Below are 20563 nucleotides of genomic sequence, written 5' to 3' on the forward strand. Positions count from 1 at the left end.
GGGTGGTGGTGGTGGTGTGATGAATTGGGAGATTGGGATTGACATGTATACACTAATATGTATAAAACTGATGACTAATAAGAACCTGCTGTATAAAAATATAAATAAAATAAAATTCAAAAATTCAAAAAATAAGACTTTAGTCAATTTTCATCCTATTTTGCATGGGACAAATGTTTTCATTGAGTAGCTTACTTTAAAATATTGCTTCAGATTACTGGGGAAAACTATACACTTAAAAAAAAAACTAAACAGGGTAGGCTGAAATTGTAAGCATAGATAATAAAAAGTCATTACCATCAGCGCCTTTGTGTAAATATCCATTGGCAGGAGGCATAAGTTGCTGATGACTGCCTGCCTCAGAGTTGCTGTAGCCTTCCTGTGGCTCAGACAGTGTTCCTTGGGAAGACAAGTAGCTGGGAATGTCTGCAGGCAGATTGAGCTCGTCTGTAAAAGAGACATCTGTAACTCTCAAATACAGTTAGGCAGTTTAAGCCAAAACTCAGAAGACTATCTTGCAAATGTATCCTACTTTGGTACTAATGGCCAGGAAAATGTTATGTACCTAGGAACTCAACAACTCCTAGAATTTTTTCTGAAAATTATTTCTCACTAGAATTCTCCCCTAAGCTTCATTTTAAAAGTATTACGAAAAGAAAAAAACCCTGAAAATCTTATCCATAGACACACTTTAGCAATCTATCTGGCTGTACCTCTTCTCTTACAGGATTTCACAGTGAGGGACAGGTGTGAAAGACTGATCTCTGTCATAAGGACTCCACTCTTCCCCAAAGGAAAATTACAATGGAAATGAGCCTTAGGTATTAAAGAAAGAAGGTGCACCTGCAACTGTTTATAAGAACAGTTTGGGGGGACTGCCTACAAATTCTTTAGCTTATTTACTAGAGAGGTTCCATTACATCAAGGAAGTAGGACATTTTAACAGAAAAACTCCTCCTTCTAGCACACATAAATTATCAAAGCTCCTTAGTTTTTTATATTTAACAACAAATCCTACACTACATTCCTGACTCAGGTATAAGCCACAAGGGTCAACCGGGTACCACTCACCTGTGTTCGTGATACTATAGTCTTCACTTTTCCTTCTCATGTGGTAAATAACAATGACCCAGATCAAAGAGGTACCCACAACACAGCAGACCACAACAATGATGACAATGCCAACTGTGGTCCACCCATCGTCTTCATGCCCAATGCTACTCTGGGAAGAGTCACAATTGGGGGTTGAAATCACATTTAGGTAAATGTGACCACGTTCTGTCCCAAGGGTGTTGGACATAATGCAGGTATATTTCCCAGCATCTTCTAGCCCAGCATCTACAATGATGAGAAGCTGGTTGGCTGCAGCAAAGAAGTGCCGTTCTGTCACCAGCAGTGGTCCATCATCTTTGGTCCAGTTGAGGCGAGGGGCAGGACTCCCTCCAGCTATGCACTGTAATACTGCAGTTTCACCTCGGGTTACTGTCTTGTCCTCCAGAGGTCTAATAAATGAGGGTGTCTCTAACAGAAAGATGCATTAAAAAATATTAGGCAGTTTTATTCCTAATTGAATTAGACTAATTAGGTTATGATGAAATAAGCACTTTCATATGCTCATGGGAGGATTAGAAGTTAATGTTTCAGAAAAGCAAAAGCTTCAAAAAATCTAAATCTCATCTCAGGAATTCCACCTTGAGCAAGCTATGCTAAGCAAAGAATTTAAAAATTTATATACAAAAATGCTTATTACAAAATTAGTTGTAATTTTTAAAGGTAAAGGGAAAAAAATCTAAAAATCTAGCAGAAAAATGAGTAAGTAAATTATACCACAGCCACATGATATTCATGAAGACTTAATGACAAGGTACCCCTGCGATACAATATTAAGTGGAAAAAAGTAGGCACACATAACCACATAAAAATGAGTGTTTTATTTATTTTAGATTATTTTTTTTTTTTGGATGCGGACCATTTTTAAAGTCTTTATTGAGTTTGTTACAATATTGCTTCTGTTTTATGTTTTGGTTTTTTGGCCGTGAGGCATGTGGGATCTTAGCTCCCCGACCAGGGATCGAACCCGCACCCCCTGCATTGGAAGGTGAAGCTTTTTTTTGTTTATAAGTATTTCTTACATTGATCTTTTTAATTCTTTAAATTTATTTATGTATTTATTTTTGGCTGCACTGGGTCTTCATTGCTGCATGCAGGCTTTCTCTAGTTGCGGTGAGCAGGGGCTACTCTTTGTTGTGATGCGTGGGCTTCTCACTGTGGTGGCTTCTTGCTGCAGAGCACGGGCTCTAGGTGCACGGGCTTCAGTAGTTGTGGCTCGTGGGCTCTAGAGCACAGGCTCAGTAGTTGTGGCACGTGGGCTTAGTTGCTTTGCAGCATGTGGGATCTTCCCGGACCAGGGCTCGAACCCATGTTCTCTGCATTGGCAGGTGGATTCTTAACCACTGCGCCACCAGGGAAGTCCCGGAGGCGAAGTCTTAACCACTGGTCTGTCAGGGAAGTTCCAAGATGAGTTTTGTGGGGTTTTTTAAAGATTTATTATTTATTTATTTTTGGCTGTGTCGGGTCTTAGGTGCGGCATGCAGGATCTTCACTGAGGCATGCGGGATCTTTCCTTGCAGCATACGCATGGGCTTCTCTCTAGTTGTGGCGTGTGGGTTTTCTCTTCTCTAGTTGTGGTGCATGGGCTCCAGGGCGCGCGGGCTCTGTAGCTGTGGCACGTGGGTTCCAGACCACGTGGGCTCTGTAGTTTGCAGGCAGGTTCTCTAGTTGAGGCACAAGCTCAGTAGTTGTGGTGCGCGGGCTTAGCTGCCCTGAGGCACGTGGGCTCTTAGTTCCCTGACCAGGGATTGAACCCACATCCCCTGCATTGTAAGGCGGATTCTTTAGCACTGGACCACCAGGGAAGTCCCAAGATGAGTGTTTAAAAAGTCCAGAATATGTCAAAATCTTTAACAGTGTCTGAGTGACTTTCCCTCTTTTTTTCTAATTTTCTAAATATCTTAAATTTTTTAAACAATAAACTTATTTTTCTGATTACACAAGTAATTACACAAACCAACACATTTTTAAAAACCCTAACATCTAGAGGAAAAGAGAATTTGCCTTGAATTTGAGTCCCATGAAGAAAAGTGTTCTCCAAATGTGTGGACGCCAAAGGGGGAAGAGGGTGGGGGTGGGATGAATTGGGAGACTGGGACTGACATATACACTAATATGTATAAAATAGGTAACTAATGAGAACCTGCTGTATAGCACAGGGAACTCCACTTCGCTGTACAGCAGAAACTAACACAACACTGTAAAACAAATATACCCCAAATTAAAAAGAAAAAAAAAGTGTTCTCATAAGAAAACAAATTGGCTTGGTCAGGGGAAATCTATGGGGAAAAGACATTTTACCAGAGGATAGGATTAACAGGAGCACACTGGAAGGAAAACAGGAAATCTAACCAGAAGACAGATCATTTTTTTTGTCTTATAATTAAAAAAAAAAAAATGAACTAGGGGGGAAGTTACCTTGTCTCAAGTTCTCTGTGAAGCAGTATAAAAGTGCAAACTCACTATTGAATAGTAGAAAAAAACATATACATGAAGTAGAAAACTTACAGAGGGAAATATAACAGGATAAAGGGATTTGAATTTTCAATTCATGGGATAAAAATCTCTAATTCTGCCCTCAGAATTTCCCCAGATTTCAGTTAACTGATCCACTAATATCCTAGGCTGACATAACCCTGCATAAATTGGCAGAACAAGGAAACAAAGATATAAGAATCCCAACTAAAATCTCAAACATAGATTCTTCTTGCCATTAAGACCAAGAGTCAATCCATAATAAAAAGACTCCCACAAAAGCAGGGACCCACAGAGCAATAAACATACCTAACACGATTAATGAAGCATTTGCTGAGAGGCCGCCTGCTATGTTCTGTGCCATGCAGCTATAGATCCCCATGTCTTCTATTTTCACATTTGCAATGAAGAAGACATCATCCTCAGGCATGACATGCATGCGTCTCTCTCGAGCCGCAGGAAAGTCAGTACCACCATCTTTCTGCCAGGAAATCTGAGGTGCAGGGTGCCCCTCTGCAGCACATTCTAATCTGGCCATGGCACCAGTGCGAATAGTTAGATCCATTGGAGTTTTCAGAAAAGATGGCATCTCTGTTCCAAAAAAGATCACCAAGAGAAAGTGGGTGGGGGCGGGGGGGAAATATATATATATATATATATATATATATATATATATATATATATATACACACACATACACTCATACATACATACAAGGGAGACTCTATTAGGCAAAATACCAACTGCTGTAATGTTCCATTTCTTTGAGAAGACATGCTCCCTGAATTGACAATAAATACTACTTCAGAGGCCACCTTTTCTCCCAGAACCTCAGAGCATGGAGTACAGTGATGACTAACTCTTCTAGAATGCATGGCCAATCTACCTGATCTCCTTGATAGGGACAGAAAAAGCAGAAGCCACAAACCTTTTTGAACATATATTTTAGAACTTAATATTTACTATGACTCCCTTACTTAAGAGACTAAATGGTGCTTCCCAAACAAACATCTACAAAGCTGTCAAGGAAACTACATGATAAAAAGAATTTATGCCTTCAAATATCTCATAAAACAACCCAGGAGCAAGACATATGTACATCTTTTGGTTGCACAAAGCCTGAAGTGTTGTAATTATTCAGCCTAACAGGCGACAGATCAATCAAGCTGTTTTGTTTTTTTCTTTCACAGCCACAATGAAAAAGAGCATTATTTTCAAAAATGGTTTTGTGTGACTACATTTAGACAATGACAATGATCACTGGACCCAGAAATGTTCTCAATACTCCCAGTTATTGGATGGCCTGTGAACAATGTCAGGAATAAATTTCATAGTTTTTAGAACAGAATTATGGTTCTGGAAAGAAAATGGAGAATTAAAAATTTCTTTTTTTCAAAAGCATAAATAAAAGTGAAAGTAGCCCATCTCCTAAAGCCACAGAATTCACCTTTACCCCTCAGTCAAAGACTGATTAGGGACAGTAAGTGGGTAAATTAGCAATCCACTCTGTATACTGTCATAACCCTAAAGACAAGAACAGTAAGGACTCCCCCCGCAATGTCAGGTTTATCCTAATTTTCTTGGTCAAAGATTCAAAAATTAAACATGAAAAATCCTTCTAACCACAAAACTATCAGGGAGCATAATTTCTTACCATTCACAGTCAGTTTGGCTTTATGAGAATAGTTAGAACCAAAGTGATTAGTAATAATACACTGATATTTTCCTTCATCTGTGAAATTTACATTGAAAAGATGTAAGACACTAGTATATTCCAGAGCTTCTCCAGCTTGTTGCTGATAACGAACAAAATTCTCAATATCAGCATCATACAAGATTTCACTGTCTTTGCGCCACACAGTAGACATGGGTGAATCACTGCTGCTCACTGCAGTGCATGTCAGAGTCACGTTCATGCTTCTTAGAGCAACTGTGGTTTCAGGATGGGTTCTTATCTGAGGCTTGAGAAAATCATCTAAGGAGAAAAAAATGGGGCAGGAGCCAAGTCAGTTATTTATTTTTGCTTCTATAGATTCAACTTTAAAACAAATAATGTAAAATTGCATGTTATGTTTACAAAATGTCATGTTAAGGTTGAAAGGGACTATAGAGCTAGAATCCAATTCCCTTGTTTTAAGATGAGGAAAATGATGCCCAGAAAGGTCAAATGACTTGCTCTAAGATATGTAAGTCCGCAGCTAAGCCTGGACTGGAACCCAGGTTTTCAGACTTCAGGGCTTAGCACTCTTTCTACCATCCCTTACTGTCACTTATGCTTTGAATGTACTTAAGTATTACTAGTTACTGAGAAAAGGAGAAACCTAAATTACAATTTTAAAACAAGCTCTAATTCTATTACCCCTTGTGTGTATGTGTATGTGTGTGTTTGTGTGTATATATAACATATATAAAAATATGTATTCCTATTAATAAAACATACTATTTGAAAGTACTTTGTGCATAACTTTCACCTAAAATAGTGAAAAATTCCAAACATGTCAAATGTCCAAATGAAGACTGGCTTAGGACTGGCTAATAAACTATAGATTCATAAATAATAATATATTATTGGACTGATTCAGAGAAGCAGGTATATGAATTCTTAACCAATGTCTTCACTGGGTAACATTTCACTGTGCCATAAAAGTGATAACTAAAAAAAGAAGATAAAATATATGGTGTATGCTTATGTTTAAAACTAAGTAAAGTCAGAAGGGCATTCAGGGCAATGTAAGCAGAATTTAATCATTACTAGATTCTTTGTTTACTTCCTTCAAATTTGTAAAAACAACTTAAGTATTTTATGTGCCTGAAATTCCAAATGTCCTAAGCATCTTTCAGTAGACTGTGGAAATACATCTGGCAATAAACAGGTATCTAAATGATCAGAGTTACTAGTGATATGCAACACAGATGCACTAATCTAAAAGTTCCACTGTGTAAAGCTAAGAATTAGTTACTTTAAAGGAAATGTAAATATAAAAGAAAAATTTACAAATTGAGAAAAAACAATATAGATGTATACCTGAAATTATAATTAAGTGCTAGAATCAAGACAACTTGTCTATGACAACTTGTCTCTGTCCCCCTTCCCCTCCAAAAAACTCCCAAACCCTGCTGCTTCTGTCTTAGAAAAATGAATCAAAAATAGAAACCAAATGAAACTGGTACATTCATACATTGCTGGTGACAACATAAACTAGTGCTATCTGTTTGAAAACACCTGGTAGCACTTTTCAAGATCTACTAAATATAAAATCATGCTTTTGAATGAATTCATGAAAAAAAACTCACACTTTTTGATTCAGGAATCTTACTACTAGATATTTATTCTAAGGTTAATAATCTCCCTAAAAGGGAAAGGTCTACATTCATAAAGATGCTATTATACTGACAGTATTTTAAATGATCATTTAAGAACACACAGAAGAAAAAAACTGCTTATGATATATTAAGTCGAAGAACACAAAATTTAAGCTACAATTACAATATAAAAATGTTAAGAGAAGAATCTAAAGAAACGGAAATAGATATGCTAGTGGGAAAATTCTATTTAAAATTTTTTTAATTCCGTTGTTAAGATAGTAACTGCATAATACACAAAATATTAAAACAAATATACAAACCACAGACAAAATCTTTCAGATCCACATTCAGGATGCTTTGCCCTGCTAGCCATTCAGGGTGTGCACAGCTTACATTCACAGAATGTTGAAAGTTATTATCAACCAGCCACTGAAGCAACCACTTCAAATGGCAGTCACAGAGCAAACTGCTTGTGTTCAGAATTCTGCAGAAACAAAGAGGAAAAGAAGTGCCCTTTACTTTTCATTCCAAGTTTCTCCAGCATTAAAAGCTTACTACATGGGACGTCCCTGGTGGTGCAGTGGTTAAGAATCTGCCAGCCAACGCAGGGGACACGGTTCGAGCCCTGGTCCGGGAATATCCCACATGCCGCAGAGCAACTAAGCCCATGTGCCACAACTACCGAAGCCCACGCACCTAGAGCCTGTGCTCCGCAACAAGAGAAGCCACTGCAATGAGAAGCCAGCGCACCGCAAAGAGTAGCCCCTGCTCCCTGCAACTAGAGAAAGCCCACGTGCAGCAACAAAGACCCAACACAGCCAAAAATAAATTAAGAGAAAAAAAAAAAAAAGCTTACTACACACCTAAGCGTTTTTCTTGCCAAAAAATGTTTAACCTGGATCTAACCACAAAAAAACAAATTTAGACTGTCAGCCTTGTTTCCCCAAATATGACAGTGTCATGAAAGACACTAACATAGGTGGGGGGAATAAGGGTAAGGGATTTATTTTAGATTAAAGGAGACTTAAGAGTCATTACAACCAAATGTAAAGTGTGATCCTTCATTAAGAAAATATATATACACAAAGAACATTTTTAGACATTAGGGAAATCTGAGTATGGACTGCATATTAGATAATATTATTTTATCAATGTTAATTTCATTGGGTGTGATAGTAGTGCTGTGGTTATATAAGAAAATAACCCTGCATAGGAAATACATGCTGAGATATTTTAGGAGTGAAGTGTCATGATGTCTGTAGCTTACTTTCGACTGGTTAAGCAAAATAATAAGCGTATGTATATATGTATATGAGTGTGTGTGGAAAGAGGGAGAGAGGCAGAAGGAGAGAGAAAGGGAAAGAAGGAAGGAGGGAGGGAGGGAGAGCAACAGGTAACAAATTTAGCAAAGAGTTCACAATTGATGAATCCAGGTAAATGGCATATGGATGTTCATTGTACTGTCCTTTAAACTTTTTTTTTTTTTTTTTTTTTTTTTTGCGGTACGCGGGCCTCTCACTGTTGGGGCCTCTCCCGTTGCGGAGCACAGGCTCCGGACGCGCAGGCTCATTGGCCATGGCCCACGGGCCCAGCCGCTCCGCGGCATGTGGGATCCTCCCGGACCGGGGCGCGAACCCATGTCCCCTGCATCGGCAGGCGGACTCTCAACCACTGCGCCACCAGGGAAGCCCTAAACTTTTGACGTCTAAAATTTTTCCCAGAGAAATTTGGGGAAGAGCTTACTATATATATTGGGACATAGAGACATCTTTGTTGTGGAGAGGATATAATTATTTTCAAATTATTTCATCAGGACTAAAAACATTTCAGCCCTGTGGCAATGTGTACCGCAACCTAAACTAAGAACCACTGAAAAATGGTTTGTGGTTATAATAGGCCTATAAAATATACGTGAAAAGTCAGTGTTTTATTTTAGTGACCCTTAAATGTCTCATCCACTTGGAAGTAGGGAAAGCAAGTGATTCTGACAACATTATAACCTGCTTTGCGTGCATCACTAAAATCCTCAAGTAATTTTAAAGTTTGGTACAAAAATACCTAAGATCTGATTCCAAAGAAGTTTCAAACAGTCTTTAAGGGTACCCCAAAAGCCATACTTTATCAAGGGCAATTTTAATTAAGCAGGCCAAAAGTTACCTTTTGCATTTCAGAATTCTTATGTTATATGCATTCATTCACCGAGAAATATTTGAGTCTACTATATGCCAGGCACTGTTCTAGGCTGTCGCGCTACAGCTCTCACACAGCTTATGTATTTAGAGCCAAGCAATAAACAAACAAATGCAAAGTATAGTGTCAGAAAGTTAAGTCCTGTCAAGAAAAACAAAGCTGGGCAGAGACATAGAGACAGCAGCTACCAGTTTAGATAAAGCAGTCAGGGAAAGATTCTTCGAAGAGATGGCATTTGGGCAAAGACCTGAAAGAATCGAGAGAGCAAATCACATGAAGATCTGAGGTAAGAGTGTCATAGACGGAGGAAACTATGCACAAAGAACTTGAGGCAGATACTTAATGTGCTCCAGGAAAAGCAAGGAGGCCACTGAAGCCAGAGCACAGAAAGTGAGGGGACAGTGACGGGAATGATGTCAGACAGATGGGCAAGAAGGACCAGGCCATGCAAATGCTTTAGAAACTAAGGAAAGAAACTGAGTTTTTTTTTTCTATGTGTGCTGGGAAGATACTGGAAGGTTAAGAACAGAGGAATGATATGGTCTAACTTATGCTTTCTTAGGTATAATATAAGTTGCCTCATGAGACATGGACTTACATCCTAATTCCACTACTTACCTTAGGCAAGATACTGAATGCCTCCAAAATCTCAGTTTCTATTCCTGGAAAATGGGATTAAGAATACCTACCTCAAAAATTTTTTTAAATAAAGCATTTAGCATAGTGTCTGGCCACAGATACCAAAAGATTCACATTAGTTCCCTTCACTTCTGTTTCTTTTGCATCTTTCCACCCTTCACATGCTAATGAACTCTGCTGTACCTAATGCAGTATATCCTGCATTCTCTCTGCAAGTATATGGATAGATATATACCAAATATCAACAGTGGCTGTCTTTTGAGTACTGGGGATTTGGGGTCTTTCTCTTCCTCTTGGTTTAGCTATCTAATTTTCTACCATGATTACATAATTTTAATGCAAAACCATTTTTATTTCATATTTGACTCTCCCCCCAATATTTATGCAAAGCACTGTGAAGGATACCAAAAAGTATTAAGAGATACTTTAATAAATGTTGATGTGAAATTCTGTATTATAAATATGACTTAAATTTAAAGTAACCAAGAGCAACTAAAACTTCTCAGTAAATAAGCTGCATTAGAGTTCCTGCATTAGCAGCTTGTTCAAACCAACTCAAAAAATCACCAAATGACTCTCTGAAGAATGAAACTATGATATTTGCTTTCACCTACTATAAAAATTATATTTTAAACTGATTTCTTTTAACAAGATTTAAAACTTTCTTGCCGGCCCTGAGATTATCACAACCAAAAAAAGGTAATACTGATATGCAGTAAGTTGTGCCTTTTCAAGTTAAAGTAAGCCTTAGGAGAAATAACTCAAAATATCTAAAGAGACCAAAAAAAAAAAAAAAAAGCAAGCCACTTTAAAAATCTGGCAGACGACTTCCCTAGTGGGGCAGTGGTGTGGTTAAGAATCCACCTGCCAATACAGGGGACACAGGTTCAAGCCCTGGTCCGGGAAGATTCCACATGCCGCGGAGCAACTAGGCCTGTATGCCATGACTACTGAGCCTGCACTCTAGAGCCCGCGAGCCACAACTACTGAGCCCTAGTGCCACAACTACTGAAGCCCGCGTGCCTAGAGCCCGTGCTCCACAACAAGAGAAGCCACCGCAATAAGAAGCCCGCACACTGCAACAAAGAGTAGCCCCCGCTCGATGCAACTAGAGAAAGGCCTGTGTGCAGCAATGAAGACCCAATGCAGCCAAAAATAAATAAATAAATTTTTTTTTAAAATCTGGCAGAAAATAACAAAAGATGATCTCCATAACATTTTAACTTTTGTTATTATCTTAGTTATTCACCTTTTACTATATGCCAGGCTCTGTGTGGAGCATCTTCTCAAAACCCTCAAAAGCTTTCTAATGTATTTAGGGGGAAAAAAGTCCTAACTCCTCATGGCCTATTAGGCCCTACATGATCAGGCCTGCTTATGTCTCTGACCTCATCTCCTACCATTCTTCCCCTTGCTCTTGTCTTCCAGACGCACCAGTGTCTCTGCTGTTCTGCAAGCACAAAAAGCAAGCTCCTTCCTCAGGGCCTTTTCACTTGCTCTTCCCTGTGCCTGGAATGCCCTTCGCCCAGTATAAAACAGTTTGCCATTTCATCTCACTAAGGGCCTGGCTCAAAGGCTGTTATCTTCAGAAAAGCCTTCCCTCACTACTTCAAAATAGCAATCCCTGTCACGCTGTACACCTTTGACCCAGCTTTTTCTTCAGAACATTTATTATTTGATGAGATATTATATACCTACTGGTTTACTATTTATCTTCCTTATAGAATTTATTGTAATATGCTATGAGGACAGAGACTTTGTCTTGTTCACTACTGCATTTTTAGCATTTAGAACAGTACCTTACATAGCAGATGACAATAAACATTTCTTCCATAAACAAATTATCTCATTTTATCCTCACATAAGCCTTAGGGTGGTGCTCTTCCCATACTGAGAAGGAAAACTGAGTCTTAGGCTAAACACACAGTTGTAAAGAATGGGGCAAGTATCTAAACCTAGGCAATTTGAACTCACATACTTCTTGTGCATCTCAAACTATATGTGGAGAAGGACCAGTTTTTTTAAATTCCCAATCTGTTATAGATCAATACTTTTATAAAATTCAACAGAAGTGTCACAGTAAGGTCAAATTGTTCTATAAGTTTCTAAAAAGCTTGTTCTGAATTTCTATCCTTCTCTCGTCATGAATCAGCTCTGGTCCACAGACCTCCCTTTGAATAGCCTTCAGGTAAGGCAAGATAAGTTGATATAGCCCATTGGTTCTTACCAGTGGCTCAATATCCAAATCACCAGAGTTTAAAATTAAGAGCAACGCCCAACTAACCAGCCCACCTCTGCAAAATCCCCCCTGGGAAATAAGAACAATTTTTTTTTAAATCATGAATGAAAAAACATTAAAATGATATGTATTTTTCTATCATAACTATTCAACAGTTTTGGAACATTTTAGTAGTTTGAACAGATTAGAGACATCCTCTGTGACCATTATACTGAAAGTGCTAGATCACCTCCAAAAATTACATAACACCTTAATTGTAACTCACCCCAAGAGAACACGTCTCCAATAGTCCAAAAAGGAAGAGGGGAATAAAAAAGGAACAGTAGGGTAAACATAAAGCATAAGCAGCGTTGCTAAGGTCTCTTTAACTATATGCATCAGCAACACAGGAAAAAAACAGAAGGTCTTGGAGCCACACACTCTGGACTTTTCAATGTTGAGTTATTTTTAAATTACATCCAGCCACTAAAATAACTGAATGTTAACACTTTCTTTTTTCCTGCCTGAATTGTGTGCTTTAGGAAACATCTGGGTCACATTCATCACACTTTAAGCACAAGCGTGGATAATGATCTAATTAGTGACAAAAAAGACTTAAGTTACGTACAGTTCTTTCAAGCGAGTCTGGGAAAAAGCATTTTCTTGGATAGACATTATAGCATTGTTGTTCAAATCTCTGAAATGAAGAGAAATGAAACATTACCAGTCACCATTTCTACAATTAAGTTATATAAACACTTTAAATGGTCATGAAAACCTCTGCTAAGAGCAAAGATTATTTATATACTGAGCAAAATGGCTGAAAAATACTTACAGATGCTCAAGGGATTCAAGACCAATGAATGCTTTCTTTGTAATTGACTTAATCTGATTTCCTTGTAAGATTCTGAAATACAAACAGACCTTTCTAATAAAGTTCTCCACTAAACAAAATTAAATTCATTAAAATAAACATTTACCTATAACGAGTGAAAATAAGCTTAACATGCATTTTTAAGAAAGTTGTGAACCTTTATTATTAACCAGTGTGAAGCATAGAATAAATGTGTCTATTAAGATGTCAGCGCTCAGTGAGGTATCTGTAAACAACCATCCTGACCACAGATACACCTGTAGTTTTCATATAATAAACTGGATTACATTCCCAGGTTCTCCCTTTTCATCAAAAGATCATCTGGTCAAAGAAACTCAGACAAGTGTGAAGCCTGGGAGACATTCTTATGGGAGAAGACCTAAAATCTTACTTGAGAGAATCCTCTCTTGCTAAATTACCCATAAATCTCACATGATTAAACAGATCATGGTTCAATTCTGGTTTCAGTCCATTTCTTTTACTTCAATCAAAATTCTAGTTCCATAAACAACTTCTCTTTAAGTGACACTAGGAATGTTCTTTCAGAAAGTGCCCTACCACAAAAAAACAAACCAAAAAACAAAAACCTTAATAAACAACAAAGCTTCTTCCTTTAGTGGGTGAACCAGAAGGCTCAGACTTTCTAGCTACAGCAAACAGACACAATCCAATCACATTTACAACTGGTTCTTTAAAACATACCTTCATAGACATACATAAATATCTTAAGTACATACAATTTAGTGAGACTTGTGAGTCCAGCAAAGGCTTCACTAGCATCTTCTATGGCCCATGAAATTTCATTGTTTCTTAAGTTTCTACGAAAATGTCAGGGATAGACAGGTTATGTTAGTCAACATGACCATTACACCATCAGGCATCATCCTGACATACTAATGCTAATTTTAATTTTTATCCTTACAGTAAAGGTTAAGTTATTTATGATAAACACTCAACTCTTCTTTTTAAAGAATACCTGAGATAAGCATGTAAGAACTAATTCCAGTAAGCTAAGAATTAAGCCGACCTTGATAAATAAATTAAGCAACGTGCTAAGAGTATTAATCTTCCTAGCTAATAGCCCGTAATTGTGTTAGCATATTAAAAAGTATAGTCAGGGCCCTACAAAGAGCAGGAGGATTTCAAGATGCAGGGGGTATGGCTTACAAATCTGATTTCAGACTAATGGGATTTTGGGGTGATCCAAGCCTTCCCCTGAGCCCTTAAATCTAAAATGGCTGACAAAAAGTAATGTCAATACAGAGCTTCACAGCTCAACAGCAATTAAACATGCCCCCTGGGAAGTAAGAATGATATACCCATGTGCTAGAGTGATCACTCTGTTTTCCTTAAAAGGAAAAGTATGTATCTTTTAAAATCCACTGTTCCATTCTCAGACGAAATACAATTGCACCACGTCATCATGGAAGAAATACCAGTAAAAGATATTTAATCACTTTTGCTTCCTTAAGTCATCTCATAATAAAGCACAAAGTTTTTTGCTTTATAAGACATATGTAAAGTTATGTGAATAACAGTAAGGAGATAGGAGATCACTCTTCCCATTTAGCTATGTCTTTACCTGAAGTGAAAGCTAAGAAAGGTCATTTTATTTTACTAAAGTATAAACACTGAAACAACTGATGGCTCAACTCTGCAGGACTTTTCCCTCTCCTCCACAGAACAGCACAAATAGAACTCACTCACCAAAGTGAGTAAGAAGTATACCTACTCTGGCAAGAGCATTGGTCTAAAGCCGGAATATCTCAGATCTGTTCCTAATTCTGCCTTAACTATCTTTGTAGCATTAGATAATAATTTACGTCTGCAATTACTTTCCTAAACTTTAATACTAAAAGTAATAATCAGTGGTGTACTAAAAGAACTTGTCTGCCATCCCATGCACTGCCAAAAGACTACAGCTGCATCTAATATAAATTCCTGAGTTTGCACTGATCTAATTTAACTTCTGATAACACAGAAAAGAGAAAAATTTTTTTAAAAAAGGAAATCACTTTTACTTTTTCAAGGCCAAATCTAAAGGAGGACTACTTCATTAAGTTAAAAAAAAAAAAGAAAAAAAACATCAAACACACACTTGTGCATGCATAGACACCTTCACAAAAGTATCATGCTTTCTTTGTCACTTATGGTTAGGTCCCAAAGTTGGGAACCTGCCTCTTTTCTGAGACCATTTATCAACTAAACCTGATGACCAAAAAGTCCCCTATTCAGGAAGCTTAAGAATCTACAAATTATACTAATTACTCTTTTTCTCTTATTCTGCTCTATGTTTGAGATTACTGTATTTCATTAAAATACCTCTTCATTCAATTATATTCCATGATCAGGGTAAAACATTCAACCTACAGAACAACAGAAGTTTAGAGTTGAAACTGACTTTTGCAACCATCTAATCCTATATCCATCCTTCACTGGACATCTAAAAAAAAAAAAAAAAACCAAGAAAGGCTAAGTGATTTTGTTCGTCTGACAGTAAAATGAAAAGCACGAGGGACTTCCCTGCTGGCGCAGTGGTTAAGCATCCACCTGCCAATGCAGGGGACATGGGTTCGAGCCCTGGTCCGGGAAGATCCCACATGCTGTGGAGCAACTAAGCCCGTGCACCACGACTACTGAGCCTGCACTCTAGAGCCCGCGCACCGCGACTATTGAGCCCACGTGCCACAACTACTGAAGCCCACACACCTAGAGCCTGTGCTCCGCAACAAGAGAAGTCACCACAATGAGGAGCCCGCGCACCGCAACAAAGAGTAGCTCCCGCTCACCGCAACTAGAGAAAGCCCGCACGCAGCAACAGACCCAACGCAGCCAAAAATACATAAGTAATAAATAAATACATAAATTTATTTTTTTAAAAAAAGCACATGAGCTTTAGTATAAAAAAGACCTGGGAAAAGACCTGGGTTCTAATCCTGGCCCAAACATTTACAAGGTATATGACTTTAAACAAATCATTTAATCTCTCTGAACCTCAGTCTACCAATATGGAAAAGAGCAATAATATCCCAGTACTCTGAATGCACCTGGCACATATCCGATCATTAATAAATGTTAGTTTTTTCTGTCCAAAGTCATGCAGCAAATTGGTAACAGTGAAGAGGTCTCCTGCCAGAGCTGTTCCCACTATACGTCCTGCATCCTTTTGAATGAGCAGTGGTAGATCTGGTACACTACTGGTAGTTCAAGGTCAGAGGAGTAAGAAAATGTGCATTCCTGACACTAGCAACTGTGTTTTATTCCACAGTAACTGGCACAATAAGAGATGCTTTGTTGTTTAGTTAACTCAGAATTAAAGTACAAACTGAAATGGCTAGAGATACATAAAATTTACATATAGGGATAGAGATAAGCAAGACTGTCTTAGCCCAAGGCATAGGAGAGAAGAACTGCAAAATATTAACATACATAATATGTACACCGATTAGTTGTTTTGCTTTAGTGCTTTAAAAAAATTAGTAAAAAAAAAATATCCCCAAAAAGGAAAGATATACTTACAGTGTCTGAAGATTGGAAAGAAACCTAAATACACCATCAGCAATGTGAGTAACTCTGTTGTCCCCTAAATTCAATCTCTCCAGTAAGCTCAGACCCACAAAGGCAGACTCATCCAGGCGGGTCAACTGGTTATAGGACAAATCACTAAAAACAGAAAACATGGAAGGTAAAAAATTCACTCTCTTCTAGTTCAACTTTCATATTCTTATTCTATTTACATGATAAATTTAGGGCTTTCAAATTTCTAATAAAGAGGGATATTAGATCTCATTACTGGCCATGGGAATGACTTATTCAATCTGCTCTAGTCTCACAGCTTCCACTGAAATGCCATCCCACACTTACAGTTCAGACAGTCTTTGGCAGAACTCCCATGCATCAGGGCTGATTCTTTCAACAGCATTCTGGCTCACATAGAGCTGTTGTAACATTCGCAAGCCATACAACCACCCCTTGTTCACTTCTGTAAGGTTATTATGCTCCAGTTCTCTGCAGAATTAGAGAAAGAAAGGAGGAAATGCTTCAAAACAAGGCATGCAGGACTTCCCTGATGGCACACTGGTTAAGAATCCGCCTGCCAATGCAGGGGACACGGGTTCGAGCCCTGGTCCAGGAAGATCCCACATGCCGCAGAGCAACTACGCCCATGCACCACAACTACTGAGCCTGTGCTCTAGAGCCTGTGAGCCACAACTACTGAGCCCGTGCACCACAACTACTGAAGACCACATGCCTAGAGCCCATGCTCCGTAACAAGAGAAGCCACCGCAATGAGAAGCCTGCACACCGCAATGAAGAGTAGCCCCCACTCGCCACAACTAGAGAAAGCCCGCGTGCAGCAACAAAGACCTAACGCAGCCAAAAATAAATAAAATTAAATCTTTAAGAAAAAAAAAAAAAACCAACAAGGCATGCAGTGAGAAGATTCCAAAAATCTTCATTAAGTCTTGCACAGAGGCATATACCTTTGCTCAACCCAAGTGAGCAGACAAATTCTATTCATAAATATGTACATGTTTCTTAAGATTTAGTACAAGAAGGCTGTAAGACTGTCTAAAATATCATATCTATAAAATCAACTCACCAAGAGATATAGTATACCTGTTCTGGATAAATCCTGATAATTTTCATCAGCCAAACATTAAGGGAGTATAAACTTTTCAGATGAAATGTTTGGAAGAATGATGACAAAAATACCAGTTAGATAACAGAGCTTAAATCTTAATTTATTTCACATAAGAGAAGGGAGGAAGAGCTAAAGTACTTTGTTATAATTAAAGCTACTATTCTAGCTGTTTGGCACTGAAAAGCCCCAGACTCCCTTCCTAACAATCTCCTATTCTAGTTCATAGTACTTACAATTCTTCCATGTTATCCAAGCCAAAAAAAGCTCCATCCTTGAGTTTGCTAATTCCATTCCGCTGCATTTTCAAAGATCTTAAGGAGTCTAGACCTTGGAATGTGAGACCTTCCACAACTTTAATCCTGTTTCTTTTAAGTTCCCTTTAACAAAAATAGTTTTACAGTCAGAAAATTGGTTTGCTGATTTGCCCTAATAATAGTAAAAAGAAACAGACACTATAAGAAAAAACAATCTTCTTATAATCCATCTATTTAGTTACTCACAAGAATTGGAGGTGAGGTAGCTTGAAGATCTTGGGTGGAATCATGCTAATTCTGTTCCTGTTTAACTTTACCACTAATAAGGAACTTGACAAATTATCGAAGCAACCAGCCTCCAAGATGGTTATCCTATTATTGCTCAAATTCCTAAAATGAACAAGATAACAACAAAAAAAATTCAGTGAAACTAAACATTCTACCACTGTAAAGCTGCCTCAAGTCTATGACTGAGCCCCAGCTCTACCACTTAGCAACCGTATGCAACTTTACAAATCATTTAACTGCATTGTTTCTTCAAGTACAAAATAAGGATAATACCTACTTCATTTGGGTTGAAATAGTATGCGTGAATATGCTTTGTAAACTGTAAAACACTAGCACTCACGCTAATTATCACCACGATTACACAGGTTAAGCACTGTTGAACAAACTACTCCCATTTACCTTTTACACAACTGTTAGTAAAACACAATCCAGAATTAAATCTCAAAAATTACCTTGGATACTTAATATTTTCTGAAAATAGTGTACTCTTTAAGGGCAGAAAAAAACCCAAAAAAATCTAACCTAGGTTTGTTTCACATAAGCATATCAAAATCACAATAAATAAGACATATCTGGGAAGATAAATATCAATGAATAATAAACATGCACTTCAAATTAAATCTAGTGTAAACTCTATTTTACTTACAGGTATTTAAGCTGCATTCGAGGAAATGAAGATGTCTTGACTTCTGATATTATATTTGAGCTGAGATCTAAACTCTCGAGTGCAGGGTAAAACTGGAACGCTTCTGCATTTATTTCTGGGATTATGTTATGGACTCTATAAAACAAAGATTATATTGAAGCTATTGCCAGTGATCCACCCTAAACCACAAAAATGTTAAATAATTAGGATCAACAACAAGGGTACCTAAAACAAAAACAAAAAAACTGTGTACTATGCATAATTTAAGTAAAAGACCTGAAATTTTATTTACTTACAATGAGAGAAGAGTAATATTAGTGGTTGGTTCTCCAAAATATGGGATTTCAGTTAGCTCATTATAATTCATTTTCCTGAGTAGGGGGAAAAATAGATATAAAAATTTAGTGAGGGAAATGCTACCTCGAGTTCTAGTTTCTGGATAGTACATATTCTTTAGGATAAATGCCAAATGTGAAAAAAGCCTATGACCCAGAATGAGTTAGACTAAATATTTTCTACTGAGAAATTAGAGATTTTAATTAAAAAATGTTTTCATGGTATAGATCTATGATTTGATACCAATATTAGAAAGGCTAGGAAATATTTTGCACATTAAATATTTTTAATCCCAGCAAGGTTCTTTGAATACTTTTATGACAGCTAATTTGTCCTTCTTAAAGAAAGAATAATTCATATCTCTCTATATATATTTATAATAAATAAAATAAATTTATATATAAGTTAATTAAATAAATTTTTAAAATACACATGCACACACATATATTTTTTTTTTTACTCAAAGTTAGGGAAAGTTGCTTGAGAGCACAGACCTAAACAGATTATCTCAATTGTTTTAGTAGCAAATCTAATGCAATCACATTTCACCAACCTGTTTTTCAATCACTGAACAACCTCAACAATCTAGAATACAGAAAAGAAGCCAGAAGTAAAAGGCCTCCAAGTAACCAACTGAACTTACAAAGTCCATGTAATAAATAATAAAGCCATGCACTTCCCACTGAGCATTTTCCTTTCCTCAGGACCTACTCTTTCAGCTAATAAGCTTGTCAATTGTTCATTCAGTCCACAGCAGATTAGGGGCAGACAATTTGAGGCCGGGAAGGAGAGAATGCAGAGACAATGAGAGCACAAAGTACCCCTTGTCAGAAAGAAATTCAAAAGAAAAATTCATCTGAGGATTCTGAGGGTGTTTAGTATAGAGGTAAACAGGCCTCAACAGTTGTGCCTCTGGGAATACCACAATGCAATAACTGATGTTAATAATATTTTAGAAATTTCTCTCAAGAAACTACATAATAATACATCTCAGTACTAAAGGAAAAACTTCAATGAAGAGGAAAACTGAATTATATTAACTACCATATTCCAGGTGATACCAAAAATATTGTATTTCATATAAACCTACTTCAGACATGATGCTTCCACCTTAGACAAGTAAAAACATTAAAAAAAAATTTTACACAATACAGAGTTTCACTGGCTGAAACTCTGGCAAAAAAAATAAAATATATTCACTCTGAAGAGGGAAAATCTTACTTTAGGCCCCAAGGAAGTAGAATAGTATTTCTACGCAGTTTACAACTTGAAATCACCAACGCAATGGCATAATACCCAGAGAGTTTGTGATACTAACAAAGCCAAAGACAAGTTTAGGCTTTTAAACATGTTTTAATCTAAAGTTTTCTTTCCTTCAATTTTTTGACATTTTGCATTAAACATCCTGAAATTCATAATTCATCAAATCACCTCAAAGAATTTAATGTAAGTTTAAATAAATAAAAATAACTTACACTTCTTGTAATGTTTGAGATTCCAAGCTGATGTTCCAGTTAGACAACCGATTATGACTCAAATCCCTAAATGGAGGATAAGAGATCATTCTTAGTTTAGCCCTGGA

General features: G+C 37.4%; 1 protein-coding gene across 5 annotated transcripts in view; it reads right to left on the bottom strand.

The window, feature by feature from the left end:
- Positions 1-20563, bottom strand: part of LRIG2 (leucine rich repeats and immunoglobulin like domains 2) — a 70897-nt gene that overhangs the window by 15112 nt on the left and 35222 nt on the right. For 2 of the 5 annotated variants that reach the window (XM_024119760.3, XM_024119763.3), the window contains exons 2-16: positions 20457-20522; positions 18942-19016; positions 18646-18780; positions 17958-18101; positions 17691-17834; positions 16677-16820; positions 16332-16475; positions 13550-13630; positions 12774-12845; positions 12567-12635; positions 7212-7375; positions 5240-5560; positions 3895-4176; positions 1072-1521; positions 298-447 (exon numbers count right to left, since the gene is read on the bottom strand). In XM_024119760.3, the coding sequence (XP_023975528.1) occupies positions 298-447; positions 1072-1521; positions 3895-4176; positions 5240-5560; positions 7212-7375; positions 12567-12635; positions 12774-12845; positions 13550-13630; positions 16332-16475; positions 16677-16820; positions 17691-17834; positions 17958-18101; positions 18646-18780; positions 18942-19016; positions 20457-20522 (2441 nt within the window). The remainder of the gene's footprint in view (positions 1-297; positions 448-1071; positions 1522-3894; positions 4177-5239; positions 5561-7211; positions 7376-12566; positions 12636-12773; positions 12846-13549; positions 13631-16331; positions 16476-16676; positions 16821-17690; positions 17835-17957; positions 18102-18645; positions 18781-18941; positions 19017-20456; positions 20523-20563) is intronic. The other 3 variants (XM_028488988.2, XM_024119761.3, XM_024119762.3) reach the window with 3 other exon arrangements.

The sequence above is a fragment of the Physeter macrocephalus genome, chromosome 4 (assembly GCF_002837175.3).
Source record: "Physeter macrocephalus isolate SW-GA chromosome 4, ASM283717v5, whole genome shotgun sequence".
Classification (NCBI taxonomy): Eukaryota; Metazoa; Chordata; class Mammalia; order Artiodactyla; family Physeteridae; genus Physeter; species Physeter macrocephalus.